The sequence below is a fragment of the Watersipora subatra genome, chromosome 5 (genome assembly GCF_963576615.1).
Source record: "Watersipora subatra chromosome 5, tzWatSuba1.1, whole genome shotgun sequence".
Taxonomy (NCBI): Eukaryota; Metazoa; Bryozoa; class Gymnolaemata; order Cheilostomatida; family Watersiporidae; genus Watersipora; species Watersipora subatra.
In genome coordinates, this window is record NC_088712.1 from 30,783,428 (window position 1) to 30,800,488 (window position 17,061).

The following is a 17,061-nucleotide window of genomic DNA, read 5'->3' on the forward strand; positions in this document are numbered from 1 at the left end:
TTTGGCTCGAGATCCAATATAATTAATCAATGGCTTAGATATTCTCTCAGGTGCATAATTATTGACTAGTAACAGCACCGGTTACGAGATCAAGTTGGCCCGATGCATTCAGCTAAACAAGCCCTGTTGGGTTGATCCGGTCCTGTCCGGTCTTTTGGCACCAAACAAGCATAAATCAGGATTTGGGAGGACTAGATGACCTCAATTCTGGTGCAAATACCTACAGAAAGAGTTTACTTTACAGAAGAAAACAATTTATCCTACAGAAGGAAAGCATATCATCTAACGAATAGGTATGCATGAAGATGGCAGAAAGTTGCTGAAACTAACATCTAAAGATACATTTAGCTGAGAGACAGCCACTTCTGGTGCGTCAGATCAGTTGGCCATTGAGAAACCTTTGAAATAATTAAGATAGAGATTAACGCTAAATAAGAGACATAAAATGATATGGATGCATAAGGTGCAAGGATGAGCAATAGAAATGCATGTATGACCTTCACATTAAGCTGAACACCAATGCAACAGCATAGTACTTGCAGCAAAGTTACAAATCATTATTTCACTTTGATGGTGTATCATGCCTTTAGTTGTGAGCAAATATTTTTGTAGTTGTACGATGTATTTTATAAAAACTTGATTTAATCTATTTTTAAGTAGCTGGTTTGTTATTTGTGTACACAGTACGCTGTGACCAAAAGCTGTCGTTTGTAAACTTACTTCTTTTGAGCTTTACCAGAATTTTAACAATCAAATCGAATTATTAGACATACTTCAAAACGATGTTTTGAAATTTCTTTAGAGATCCAAGATAAACTTGTAAATATTTATTTTAGGATTATGAGTGGATTAAGAGTGGAATATGGGTGTTGATGCAATTATGATTAAAACTTCGCTTAATGTCAAAAATACTTTGAAAGCGCATGGCGCCAGTAATGAAAGTGCTTATCAATTTTATGTGAGTTTCAGCTGAAAGAATCTGGTACTACAAGACATCCGTGTTATAAATGAGGCTCTGAATGCTATAACACTTTTTAATAAAGGCTACATTTAACTTTTAATATACAACAAAGTTGACATCTAATAGATAATACAATAGCCTTACACTTTAACAGTAGCAAAAACAGACAATAATTTGAACATGGCTGACAAAATCTAAATAGAAAATGGCTTTTGCTGTTCTACATGTACAATTAGTTATATAATACACTCCTAAACTTTATCATGGCATAAATTAGCTCTAATCTTTTCAAGAGATGCTGACCAAGAGATTCTGACCAAGAGATGCTGACCAAGAGATGCTGACCGAGAGATGCTGACCAAAAGATGCTGACCAAGAGATGCTGACCAAGAGATGCTGACCAAAAGATGTTGACCAAGAGATGTTGACCAAGAGATGCTGACCAAGAGATGTTGACCAAGAGATGCTGTCCAAGAGATGCTGACCAAGAGATGCTGACCAAGAGATGCTGTCCAAGAGATGCTGACCAAGAGATGCTGACCAAGAGATGCTGACCAAGAGATGCTGTCCAAGAAATGCTGACCAAGAAATGCTGACCAACGGAAAACATAAATAAACAGTGCATAATTCAAGAAGTTTTTTGCTGCTAATAATGCCTTCATTTGGACTCTCACATAGAAATATTGAGCTAATTAACTATCCCACTTTAAATAAAAAATTTTGCCTCAACTATGATAATATAATAGAAATACTATTTTATTTGAAGTTCTGAGCCTATGATGTTTAGCGGATGGAAAAATTATAGTTGTTGAAGTTGTGTTCAGAAATAAATGAAATCTTCCATATAATAAACAACTCATTTTTCCTATGGCTGGTTTAGACTAGAATAGACTACTTATAACATAGCATGGAGTTCCAATTTTTTTTAACTCAAAGTTGTTATTAGTACAAATAATAAACATGACACCATCAGAGCTAAAATATTAATAATAATGGTAATACTAATAACCATGATAATAATAGTAATATTAATCATAATATTAATACTAATAGTAATAATAATAATATAAATAAGTAACACTAATAATAATGATAATACTAGTGATACTAAAATATACATCTTTAAATCTCAGTGTTTGTTTGTTTGTCTGTCATTTGTGTGACACGTTATAACGAGAAGGTCAAGGTCAAGCATGGTGGCGGACTTAAATTTATAGCTCCGATATAGATTCTGATAAAATAATTACGTTTTTCTATGAATGCCAGCTGCGGGCATCAAAATGATTGATGGACAATCTAGAGGTGAATGACACTAAAAAAGCTAAAGAAAAATCTACGAGTACTAAGTTCTGTGCAGAGGCCAATGGTCGCAAGCCTGATATATATGACAACTAGATGAATGTACAGCGTTGTCCGAGTAATAAGTCTTCGCACAGAAAATTAATTTTATTTAACAAATAACAGCTGTTACCATTCCAACTTTCAAACTTCATACCATTAGAAAAGTGTTCTGTGCAGCTTAAATAAATCAAGAGAAAAAATAAAACATCTATAAATGTTTTCTAACTTTGTCAAACAACTGTAACTTGCAAATTTCATATTATGAAAAAAATATTTTGTGCAGGTCAAATAAATTAAGAAACAAATAAAACGATTATAAAAGGGTTTAGATGTAAATGTGAAATAATTAGCAAGTAATAGCTAAATTAAGTCTGTTTTGCTACGATTACAATAAAGGATGATTTGGTAATGATACAATTAATACGAACTAGGAAAACAAAATCCTGAATATGTTGAATTAATAATAACATTTCATGCATAGAAATGTGTGTGTATAAAAACGGTTACTGTTCCATCAGAAGCTATTCATCAAAACAATATTGGTACCTCTCAATACTGGTACAAATGTAAAAATGAGATATCGGACTGTCTTTGTCTGACCAAACGAAGAGAGAATTCAGAGGCTATTCCTACTCAAGATCATACAATTGTCTGCGTAAAAATCCTTGACCAGGATTTAGCCATTGAACCTTACGAAAAACCGGAAATAAAAGTTCACGAAAACATGAAAATGCATCGCATTTTATAGATTTAATAGAGTTTTAATGGATACTTCATTTAGCGCGTGAAATCGGGAAAAGCGTGTATACAGTATATAGTTAGAGCTATTAATTGTGAGAGCCTTCATAGGCTCGTGGTAAAACCTGCGGTCGCAATCTTCTTGAGGTAAAATACAGCAGGATGAGAGATTGTAATTCAAAGATTTTAATAGCTATAGCCGGACATACCGAAGGACATACACACACACACAAACTTTAAGATTAATATATAGATAGACTAGCGGAATGGCTGGTGTTGCACGGGTATTAAACATCAGCTTATAAACAATGAAAAGTAATGTAGTTGCCTGCCATTTGCCATTAGCCTGGCACAATGCAAATGGCTAATTTGAGTGAGCCTACTAATAAGAGCTAACTACTTGCTCTCATGGTTGAGCATGCATAAAATTATGCTACCCCACTCTGTCGCGAAGTTGCGCCCTAATGGAGAGAGGTAGCCTATTTGCGCCCACATGGTGATATATATCGCCTAGCGTACCTATCAGGCTTGTGTGGCTTAATTGGTAAGGAATTGGCCAGGCGAATGGGAGCGTCTAAGATCAATTATTTTGTGACACGGACTTTTCATTTTGATAGCTATAGCTGGACAAACCGAACTACAGACATACCCATTATAGCGGTTTACGCTAGGTTCATAGCTTGCAAGTGTATTAAGCTGGAATTGATTCTCTGATGTGAAGATGACTCGTTGCTGTTATATTCAGTCAACACCGAAACTGTCAAATCTACTATTGAACATATTTACAAGTTCTTTCACAATGATACAAAAAATAACAATGTTATCAAAAATAGAAAATCATCGACACAAACTTTTGGTCGTCTTTTAAAAACACTTACAGAGCTAAATCAAGTGGTCCAACGAAACCAATTAACACTAAATGCCAAAAGGTTCTGAACAGGAAAATTGTCTATTAAATCATCAGTTGCGTGTTACTCTTTGAAATTCTAAAATCATAATGCCAAGCTTGGATGGAGGATAATTACGGCAGTGAAAGCGTGTCGAGACACAGGGCTGGCCACCGAAGACAATCCGACTCTACTGCCAAACCAACAGCACAGTTGACCAAACACACAACACGACAAAAACAACTCTTGTGGCTCCATAGACTCGAACACAACAATATTTTAATTAACAATTAATAAAATTGGTGAATTAGTAATAGACAGGAAATGCTACTAGGGTTTTCTTACACCCATTTTGAGATTTATTTGTATAGATTGAAACTTAGCTTGGACAATAGAAAATACTCGTACTCTAGAGTCTAGACAATAGACTTCAATTGAACAATAGAAATACTCATACCAATAGAAAACCTATAATAAAATCTACAACTGCCTATCCTACTACTACACCTCACCTCCAGCCAACAGAAGCAATTCTACTCAACTCAAATCAAGTAAAAAATCTACTACAGTATATAAATCTGAAAATTGTATAGTCAGAGGTAGCAGTGATGAAAACGTCGACAAAAATTTATTTAAACACACTGCGGACATGGTGTACGCTGGGTGTTAACAATGGTCCTCTCATAATAGGCATGGTTAAACACACTACGGATACGGTGTCCGTTATGAGTTAACAATGATCCTTTCATAATAGGCATAGTTAAACACACTACGGATACGGCGTCCGTTGTGTGTTAACAATGGCCCTCTCATAACAGGCACGGTTAAACACACTACGGATACGGTGTTCGTTAAGTGTTAATAATGGTCCTCTCATAATAGGTATGGTTAAACACACTACGGATACGGCGTCTGTTATGTGTTAACAATAGTCCTCTCATAATAGGTATGGTTAAACACACTACGGATACGGTGTCCGTTATGAATTAACAATGATCCTCTCATAATAGGCATGGTTAAACACACTACGGATACGGCGTCCATTATGAGTTAACAATGGTCCTCTCATAATAGGCATGGCTAAACACACTACGGATACGGTGTCCGTTATGAGTTAACAATGATCCTTTCATAATAGGCATGGTTAAACACTACGGATATGGTCTCCATTATGTGTTAACAATGGTCCTCTTATAATAAGTATGGTTAAACACACTACGGATACGGCGTCCGTTATGTGTTAACAATGGTCCTCTCATAACAGGCATGGTTAAACACACTACGGATACGGTGTTTGTTAAGTGTTAACAATGGTCCTCTCATAATAGGTATGGTTAAACGCACTACGGATACAGCGTCTGTTATTTGTTAACAATGGTCTTCTCATAATAGGCAGGGTTAAACACACTTCAGATACGGTGTTTGTTAAGTGTTAACAATGGTCCTCTCATAATAGGTATGGTTAAACACACTATGGATACGGCGTCTGTTATGTGTTAACAATGGTCCTCTCATAATAGGTATGGTTAAACACACTATGGATACGGCGTCTGTTATGTGTTAACAATGGTCCTCTCATAATAGGTATGGTTAAACACACTACGGATACGGTGTCCATTATGCGTTAACAATGGTCTTCTCATAATAGGTACGGTTAAACACACTATGGACACGGCATCCGTTATGTGTTAACAATGGTCCTCTCATAATAGTCAACAGACAACAGATACCAATTTCGCTCAACAAATCCGAGAACAGCTCGAATCTGCGGAGACAGAAGCTAGGATCGCTAGAGACTGGAAAGTCGATAGTTTTGGTGGCCCTACTATTAGGATGACAATCAACCTCAAAGACTCATTGGAACATATTGGTATGGTAAAATGAGTTCCTAGAGATATACCTGACTCAAGGATATTTGATGCCATATGAGGGAAATATTCTGATGCCTCCTTTAGTAAGCTTGTCAAAGACCAACAACCACTGAAAAACTAACAACACTGAAAATAACATTCAAAGATGAATTCCAGCTAAAACAAACAGGGAAAAATAGCCTATTACTTTTAGAGTAGACTATGATCTTCAGAGTAGAACATCTCTATGCCAACACAAATCTTAATAGACATAACATTGTTGATTAAATTATTAAATTAGTCGGATTACCCATTGCTCACGTAAACATACCCATTGCTCACGTAAACATACCCATTGCTCACGTAAACATACCCATTGCTCACGTAAACATACCCATTGCTCACGTAAACATACCCATTGCTCACGTAAACATACCCATTGCTCACGTAAACATACCCATTGCTCACGTAAACATACCCATTGCTCACGTAAACATACCCATTGCTCACATAAACATACCCATTGCTCACGTAAACATACCCATTGCTCACGTAAACATACCCATTGCTCACGTAAACATACCCATTGCTCACGTAAACATACGAGACCTTTTAATAAAATAGATGATGTAAAATATCTTATCAATAAACACAATTTTCAAATTTTTCATATTTTTAAAACACTGTTAAATAGTTCAATAGATAGTAATTTGTTATATGTTCTTAATTATGTAATACAGCATAATGATAGAATAGGTAGGCAAGATGGTTGTATTTAAACATATGTTCACTCTTCTATTGACTTCATCTCGCTACCTGATCTTGATAACATTCCACCTGAATCCATTACTATAAAAATCTACCCAAATCTGTTATTATGAAAATCTCGAAACCATTTCACACCTCAGTTGTTTAACGGCCTCCCGGATCTCCTGTTATGTTATGTGGTCAAACACATTTGAAAATTATATTACAAATTGCAATAACATCTGTCATGATCTTATTATCTTAGGTGACTTTAACATAAATCTAAATGCTCCCATAAATAGACCAATAGTCTAAAACAACCGGATCTGGTTCAGTTAGTCAAACAAAACACGCGAGACCAGAAAAAATCTTAATCACTTATTGACTGCGTATATACAACAAAATAACATAACATTCATCAATCAGGTGTACTAAAACTGGTATGAGTGATTATTATCTAATATTTGCATCTTTTTAAGTTAGGCACCTCGACTATAAGACCTAAAATATATCAAAAACTAACATATTTTGACTGGAAAAGCTTTTCAATTCAAGTTTTTCAAGAAGAATTAAAAGGAGCTGACTGGCTAACTCTTTACCAATCACCTTCCGTTGAGACTACGCTTAACTCATTTACTTCTAAACTAAACTCGATTATCTTGCATCACTTAAAAACCTAGACCAGATTTGTCAAGTCCTCAACTCTTCTTCACTGGTTGGACAGCAAAATTCTGAAAAGTATGAGAAAGAAAGATAAACTTAAAAGTCAGCAATTATGGAATGAATAAAAATGCGGAGAAATTACATGACAAATCTGGTACGTAAAAAGAAAAAACTTCATATTTCTAACTTAATTTCAGAGTCAAAAGCAAACCAAGAAGCTGTGGCAAGTTATGCGCAACACAAACAAAAACAACAGTAATCCAGATATGTCATCAGAAACTGATACCCCAAACCGATCATCGGGTAATGCGCTTAACAAACATTTTGTCAACATTTCTGGAAGTTGAAATCTCGAACTCGAACGTGGCTTGTCTCCTATTCCACAAATTTATTCACACGCTTCAGATACTATCTCACCTATACATACAACCGATGTAGTAAACATACTGCATCGCATTCGTTCGGAAAGGTTCCGGTATTGACAATATCTCAATTCGAATTCTTCGCGTATCACTGCCATTCATAATCATTCCGCTCACAGATATTTCATTAACGAGCAACTTTCCCTCAGCAATGGAAAACTGCTATATTTATCCTACTCAACACTACACCAGGGTGTTGATGAAATAATTTAACTAGTTATAGACTCATATCTGTACTTCATACGCTTTTTAAATGTACAAAAGACATATACTTACTACACTTGAAATGCACTTAGATAGCAACAAAACTATAAGCTGCTTACAGTCAGGATTTAAAAAAACCACTCTTGCATCACCACCATTCATCATCTCTACTCCACTTGGTTAAACTTGGTCAAAAATAGAAATACTTAGTCAATATCTTTCTTGACTTTCAAAAAGCTTTTAACATGTTATTCACAATATTTTTATTTTAAAACTTGCAAGCATAGAAGTAACTGGTAAATTTCTTGACACCATCAGGTCATACCTGAATAGACGGCACCAACGCGTAAAAATAAAAAATATATGCTTAGATGCTCTTCCTATAGATACTGGCATTCCACAAGGTTCAATTCTTGCACCCACACCGTTTCAAATTTTTATAAATGATTTACTAAAATTATCACTCCACAGCATACCTCATGCTTATGCTGACGATACCTCATACTCTATATTCAAAACTGACCCTTCAGGCCTCCAATCTTAAATAAATTCAGACCTAACCCTTATCCAACAATGGTGCGTGACAAATCAAATGTCTCTTAACATCTTAAAATCTCACTATACCTTAGTAAATCCACCATTGGATTTCCCTCTGACAATTTCTATATTCGACACCCTAACAAGACAATCTACTTTTGAACTACTTGGCTTTATCATCAATGACTCTTTATCATGGCTAGACCACATCTCATTCATTTCAAATAAAATATCATCTAACCTAAGTTTATTTTATAACATTCGTCATCTTATGAACTTTGATACTGCCAGACTATATTATTATAATTTTATCCATTCCTATCTTATATATGGTCTACATGTGTTCTACCCTACAACACCTGTAAAATATACCAACACACTATTTATGTTACAAAAAAAGTTTTACGACTTATTTGCAAAGACCTAAACATACCCCATAAAAACCATCGCTTACCACCTACCAACTCAATAACAACACTACTGGTATTCTTCCCTTACCTAAGCTATTACAGTAATTTACCTGCCTCACTGCTCATTCAATACTCCACGATAACTGCCCTAAATATCTCAGCTACAGCTTTCAAACCATAAACCATGATCAAAAAACCAGGACCAGACTTAAATTACCTAGTTCCATAAACCACAACAGACTCAACAGTAACCAGCTGAACTCATTGAATAGCCTCTGCACTCATTTAAGAACTCTTCCTCTGCAATCTTTTAAAACAAAATTCAAACTACACCTACTATCCTTTGCCTAACACTATTCATCATATAGCGTTACCTATTTTAACATTTCTGCATTATACATTGTTTTCATAACTAGAAATCTGTTGTGATAGATATGCATAACTACAATGTATTTTCACAGAGCTTATACTTGTCCCATTTTAAATAGTATATAATTATGAGTTTTATACTCATATAAATCCTCAAACTTGATTTTTGCATTTTTATGCTTTTAGTTTCTACATTATAATATTAGTTAAACAACTCCACTTATTACTTTTTTAAAATGGGTATACTGCTTTTTAGTTAGTTTACTTGCTGTGGTACCTTGTAGAAAACATATTGTAAAATATGCCTATTGATTACCACAATAAAGATTGCTCATAGTAAAAATAGGAACAAAAATTCATCTTGCAGCGGAGTTAAACTCAAAAACTGCTACTCCGCAGGCTGATGTTCTATCCTCTAAGCCACACAGCCTACTTACAGTACCATGGATTAATTGTGCACATAGTCATTACAGCTGGCAAACTTTAATGGCGATTGGTTACAATATCTATGCTTCACGCTTGTACTAGTTTACTAAAAGAAAACATTCTTAAAAGAAAACCTCATGGCCAGACATCCCAAAATATTATAAATACATATACCATACATATTATTAAAAATACGTATACTAGTCGAAGAGCCAGACATTGCCGAGTAATAAAATAATTAAGCTGGTAAGCTAGTAAAGATAAGGTTACCTTTACTACAACAATTGCTGTGTGTTGCAGACAGATTAATAATAGTTTCGTTACGTGTAACTGCTTAAGGTGCTAGTTATTGACCTTAAGCACATTAAGCGTGAGTATTTTCTCAATTTAATGAAGGTCGTAACAATTATTCATTGCTTGGGTAATGTAGTGGTGAGTGGCTATGCTCGCAGCCTCTAGATCAGGAGATTCTGAGATTAAATCCAGAGCTATTTTAATCGCTATAGTTGGACATACACACAGACTTGGAAATTTACATATATACATATAGAACAAACAAATAAAACTTACAGCACACACCCAGAAATAAACAAGTACCTTAATTTAAAAGTTGGATTGTAAATAAGCGTTGATTATCCGTGCGAAGCTTTTTCTATTACCCAATCAACGCTGGGCATTCAGCTAATAAAGATATACGCAATAGTTAGCCTTTTTAGTATCTTGCCTCTAAGGCTTGGTGAATTTCAATTAATGAATATATATGTAGATAATTGCTTAAATTAAACATGCCAAATATTAACAATTGTAGAGTAGTAAATTTTTAATAGTTTTGCAGAATACATGTAACAACTGGCAAGTTGTAGAGGGTGCTTGTGACAACTGGCAGGTTGTAGAGGATGCTTGTGACAACTAGCAGGTTGTAGAGGGTGCTTGTGACTACTGGCAGGTTGTAGAGGATGCTTGTGACAACTAGCAGGTTGTAGAGGGTGCTTGTGACTACTGGCAGGTTGTAGAAGGTGCTTGTGACAACTGGCAAGTTGTAGAGGGTGCTTGTGACAACTGGCAGGTTGTAGAGGGTGCTTATGACAACTGGCTCGTTGTAGAGAGTGCTTGTAACGTCTAAAAGGCTGTAGAAAGTGCTTGTGAAAGCAAAGAATCTGAGATAAACGGCCATAGATGGACACAAAAACCAAATAAAAGGTAAAAAGGCTTATAATACAAAGCCACATTGAGATAATGAAACCCTTGAAATTGAAATTTGTCACAATTGGCATTAGACCTCCAATGGAAGATTAACCATTCACAAGTCTCTAAAGCTGACAACAGGTGCAGGTGCTCAAAGGTTGATGGATTGGTACTTAAATTGAAATGTTCTGCGGTTTATTTATAATTTCAGTGAAATATTTTCATGTGAAATGATGTTTTTTGCTTTTCTAGAATTTAAAAACAAATTTATATTTCACAATATTGTCATGATACATCCATTTGTGCAAATACTAATGAAGTGTATCCTGATCAGTCATTGGTTGTCAGTGTCAACATTGACCTTTGATGAGCACGCATTTTAATGCTGCAAAGAGGCTTACCTATAGATTACCTGCACTCAAATGCGATCATAGTTTCAACATCGAGTCATTATTATTATTATTGTTGTGACTTCTGGAAGGTCACAGAGTTCTATGTCAGGATTAAGGTAGAAGGAGAGTCAATTAGAGGTCAACCTTGTTTTGAAGATTTGAACAAAAGTTTTAAAAAGTCAGCTCTTGCTGTGTGCGTTGTGATGAGAGCTTACTAAACCCACAATGTGGTCTTCAACCCACATCTACTTTAGTTCTTTTTGAAATTTAAAACAAGGCTAGCTGTGAGGAAAAACACAGGCTAGCTGTGAGGAAAGGACATAGGTTAGCTGTGAGGAAAGGACATAGGCTAGCTGTGAGGAAAGGACATAGGCTAGCTGTGAGGAAAGGACATAGGCTAGCTGTGAGGAAAGGACATAGGCTAGCTGTGAGGAAAGGACATAGGCTAGCTGTGAGGAAAGAACATAAGCTAGCTGTGAGGAAAGAATATAGGCTAGCTGTGAGGAAAGAAGAATAGAATTCTTAGAAATAGAAACCATTGCTTTTTATATTGTTTATACTTCGGTGTTAACACTGATCAAGTGAAAACACCATTCAATCAGAAAAGGTGATTATGTAGACCTAACTGTATAAATTAACACTTTAAGTTTTAATCAAGGCCCATCAGGCTCTTCAATTCATTCGCATTACTATTATTATTATTATTAGTATTACTATTATCATTATTATTGTTGTAAAAGTTTTTCTTCACAGTCATGTGTTGGTAGGTGACTGGTTTTAGTCAGTGTTGAGTCCGGGTCTTAACATAAGGCCAAAGGATCCAACATCTTCCTCAGTTCCACTAAGAGAGGACCTTCCTCAATATGTGAGCTGTTCCTAAGATGGCTGTCTTCTGTATAGTCTCAAAAGACATGTTCACTCCCACCTCGGCCAGGTATGATATATGCCTCATTGATATTGTTCCGAGTGCACCAATTACTATTGGTATCACTTCGGTCTTCACCTTCCACAGTCTGTTTATCTCGAACCCAAGCTCTTTGTATTTATTATTATTATTACTATTTAAAGATATTTTATCTTAATTTGATTCCTTTTCTGAAGAGTTAATCATAATTTATCATAATTGAAGACTTGTTAGATCAAAGTTCAGTTATCAAGAGACAAAAGAAAACATGACGACTTTGCTCTCTAATCAATCTTATCTAGAACCAGAAGAGTTAGAGAAGGTTTGTCTATATTTCTTGTTGATACATATCTATCTCTAGTTGATACATATCTATTTCTAGTTTATACATATCTATTTCTAGTTGATACATATCTATCTCTAGTTGATACATATCTATCTCTAGTTTATACATATATATTTCTAGTTTATACATATCTATTTCTAGTTTATACATATATATTTCTATTTGATACATATCTATTTCTAGTTTATACATATATATTTCTATTTGATACATATCTATTTCTAGTTTATACATATCTATTTCTAGTTGATACATATCTATTTCTAGTTTATACATATCTATTTCTAGTTTATACATATCTATTTCTAGTTGATACATATCTATTTCTAGTTTATACATATCTATTTCTAGTTTATACATATCTATTTCTAGTTGATACATATCTATTTCTAGTTGACACATATCTATTTCTAGTTTATACATATCTATTTCTAGTTGATACATATCTATTTCTAGTTTATACATATCTATTTCTAGTTGATACATATCTATTTCTAGTTGATACATATCTATTTATAGTTGATGCATATCTATTTCTAGTTTATACATATCTATTTATAGTTGATGCATATCTATTTCTAGTTTATACATATCTATTTATAGTTTATACATATCTATTTCTAGTTGACACATACCTATTTCTAGTTTATACATATATATTTCTAGTTTATACATATCTATTTCTAGTTTATACATATCTATTTCTAGTTGACACATATCTATTTCTAGTTTATACATATCTATTTCTATTTGATACATATCTGTTTTTAGTTGATACATATCTATTTCTATTTGATACATATCTGTTTTTAGTTGATATATATCTATGTCTAGTTGATATATATCTATTTCTAGTTGATATATATATATATTTCTAGTTGGAAACCTGGCCTCATGTGGCTCAAGAAACTGAATTAATTGACTTCCAAACAGCTGGCCTATCTCAAACACTCTCACCTCCCAAAAACCATGAGTTAGACTTTTTAAAAATCTAACACCAAATCCGTTTTTGTTCAGTTATGTGTTCTATTTTCTTTGTCTTTTTTATATAATTTTCATTGTTATTTCTAATATACTTTTTCCTTGACTTCTTTTGCCATTTATCCATATCCATTTGAAAGTGTTTCCACGAATGAGTAGAAATGAAAATAAATGCATATATAATACGAATCATAAATATTATTGATGATTTATTTACTACTCTGATCCTATTTAACCTGACATTATGTTGCGTAGTTCATATCATAAAATAACCGCACACTTTACCATAATCCAGTTTGACCTGGCGCCTGCCAAAAGCTCCATTCACATGTTCTCACATCAACCACAATGGCTATGACACTCCATGATTCATCATTTCCTATATCCGACAGACTTGAATAATAATCATTATAGTGAGGTTAATTCTGATTTGTGCCTCAATCAGTCAAAAAAATCTCTGACTAAAATCTATAAGTTCATTTCAAATATATTGAAGGTTTAGTTCCTGATGTTGGCGTTTTATATATAGCCAAACAGCTACATGCAAAAGCATTTTGTTCTGAGCATTACTTCAATTGTTGGAGAAAATTGTTTTGCAAAAATATCTTAAACGTTTATTTTCTGATAGTTATACTTGTTACTTGCTAACAACTTCTATATACGTACAAGTGTAATTCATTTCGAGTTGTATTCCAAATGTTGGAGCAAATAGTCCTAGCAGAATAAAACATAATTCCGTTAATTCACTTCATAGTCTATTTGTATATTGAGGTGATCACAGGTAGAGGTTGATGAGGGATAGATGAGTGGTACTAATGACTGGTACTAATGACTCGTACTAATGACTGGTCCTAATGACTGGTCCTAATGACTGGTGCTAATGACTGGTACTAATGACTGGTACTAATGACTGGTACTAATGACTGGTACTAATGACTGGTTCTAATGACCGGTCCTAATGTCTGGTACTAATGACTGGTCCTAATGACTGGTCCTAATGACTGGGGCTAATGAGTAGTTATAGTAGGTGGTACTAATGTCTGGTGCTAATGAGTAGTACTAATAGGCGGTACTAATGACTGGTACTAATGAAACGTATGTACAAACATATATTTACCTTTTTATATGTTTTGGTGGCAGGGAAGGCTAAAATGATTGGTGGAGAACTTGTTCAAACAACTATTGTTTCTATTTAGATAACCTTTCTACAAATGTAAAGACAATCTTTAGAACCTGGTTCACACTTTCACTTTCCTGTCTGCGGCACCTGAGAGGTATGCTCCCATATACTCACACTGCAGCACACGACAGCACATGGTTCTACCACTGCTACGCAATAAGCCAGATTCAACATTAACTTTGTGGAAACCAAGATGATCATAACGACTCAACTTTTCAGAATTAAACATTTCTACCCACAGCGAGAAGTTTAATCTGGATTGCAGAGATTAAGGTGGTCAAAATAAAGTGGGCAAAGTTGACAGCTTACAGAAATGTTTCACATCTGGTTTGTATATTTGGTTGCATTTTGATATAGCATAAAATATACAAAGTTTCAGACTGCTAAAATACCATTAGCTCAGTATATGTTCACCATTCACATCGGTTAGCACATAAGATGCAGCCTGGCAACCGGCACTTTCGTGGATGACGTTAATGTTAGCCTGGATGATGGTAAAGTTTGGCCAAGCCAATAACTCCAGTATAGTAAAATTAACTTTCTAGCAGTTTGATCCAACCTACATGAATTTACCCGCTAAAACTTAATCAGAGTGAAGCAAAAATGCAAAAAAACCAAGTAGCTAGATATGAACTTTATTATCAAAAGCTGTTCAAAACAAATTAAACCATGAGGGTATAGAATAGTGAAGTAAAGTTATGAGTACACTTTACTTTTGAATTACTAGTACACTTTGCAGTCTGGTGAGAGATCGTAACGAGTAATAAATATGTACATAATTAATTCATGAGTTAGTAAGGTGGTTGAGTAGTGTAGTGGTTAGTGTGCAGGTTTGTGAATCAGAATGTTTGGGTTCAATCCTGTGTGAGGCAATGCTTTTACCAACTCTCCCAGCATGGCTTGGAGCAAGCAGACGAATAGATCCCGCTCTTATTATAGTGAAGATTGGAAGAAAAGTCCTTTTTGTATAACTCTTTTCTTTAATGTAGATTGGCAGTGTTGGTGTCTCGTATAAAATGTAGGGAATATTATGTTAAATCCACAGTAAGAATGTAATAGATTGTTGGGCAGATTGGAAAAGCGATCTGAGTGGTTTAAATAGCAAATACTTTATAATGCACTTACACTGTAGCTCATCAGTGTTTATTTCATACAAATACTGTACTCTGTTGCTCGATGGTCTAGTATCTCAGTGGCCATAGTTGACAACCTGATGTTGAGAATATTTATGTGTTCGTAATTGAGAGACAAGCAGAGAACAAGAGGAGGACAAGCGGAGGACAAGAGGAGGACAAGAGGAGGACAAGAAGAGGACACAAGAGGAGGACAAGAGGAGGACGAGAAGAGGACAAGAAGAGGACGAGAAGAGGACAAGAAGAGGACAAGAGGAGGACAAGAGGAGGACAAGAGGAGGACAAGAGGAAGACAAGAAGAGGACAAGAGGAAGACAAGAAGAGGACAAGAAGAGGACAAGCGGAGGACAAGCAGCTTTGATTTATGTGTCTAATCAACTTTACGGTCAATAATTTATTTAAATAAATTAAGCAAACAAACTATTTTCTGTCTCAGTTAAATTAAATATTAGTAATAAAGTTTTCGGTAGTTTGTGCCATCAATTGATTGTTAGTTATTATCCTATGCCCGTTAACTTTTCTGAGATTAACGGAACGGATAAATATTTCACACTCGCACATATTACTGGACAATCTAATGATAATGTTGGAAGACTCTGGGCAAAATAATTTATGGTCATGACTGGAAATGGAAGAATATTATTTCTTTGTGTAAGAATCGGGCTGATATGGCTATCAAATGGCAGACTTGGTCGAGTAGGTATTTTGACTGTGGAAGTTTAACTGTTAGAGTCTAAGTTAAAGCAAGTAGGAGAAATATCTGAATGGAGAGTCAGCGAGGCAGATACTAACTCTGAACCTGGTCATTTCAGTGTGTGAGAGGCTTGATATGTAGGTCATATGCTTTCTCATAATTGATTGGCAAACTTTTAGCGAGTCTGCTTTAAAATGGAATTGGAAATAAAGCGAATGAAGTTGAATATATAATAAAAAACCAAACGCTTCAAAATAGTATAAAAAAGTAAAAATTAAATAACGCTTTGAAAATTATTAACAAATATAAATTTAAATATATTTAGTTGCTGTTAAAGTAATTAGAGGTAAACTTGTTCACTAACAAAGTTTTGAACAATGGATTCACCAATAACCATAGCCTTTGTACCAGTAGTCGTAGCCTTTGTACCAGTAGTCGTAGCCTTTGTACCAGTAGTCGTAGCCTTTGTACCAGTAGTCGTAGCCTTTGTACCAGTAGTCGTAGCCTTTGTACCAGTAGTCGTAGCCTTTGTACCAGTAGTCGTAGCCTTTGTACCAGTAGTCGTAGCCTTTGTACCAGTAGTCGTAGCCTTTGTACCAGTAGTCGTAGCCTTTGTACCAATAACCTTAGCTTTTGTACCAATAACCATAGCTTTTGTACCATTAACCATAGCCATTGCAGCAATAACCAT

The 17,061-nt window shown here is 34.8% G+C and overlaps 1 protein-coding gene across 1 annotated transcript; it reads right to left on the reverse strand.

The window, feature by feature from the left end:
• Positions 1-16,710: 16,710 nt before the first annotated feature.
• Positions 16,711-17,061, reverse strand: LOC137397272 (autotransporter adhesin BpaC-like). The gene has a single exon (XM_068083561.1). The coding sequence runs from the start codon at positions 17,059-17,061 to the stop codon at positions 16,711-16,713; it is 351 nt and encodes a 116-aa protein (XP_067939662.1).

Bases quoted from the DNA above. Each gene is read 5' to 3' on its own strand.
- LOC137397272 (XM_068083561.1), bottom strand. From the start codon at position 17,061: ATGGTTATTGCTGCAATGGCTATGGTTAATGGTACAAAAGCTATGGTT.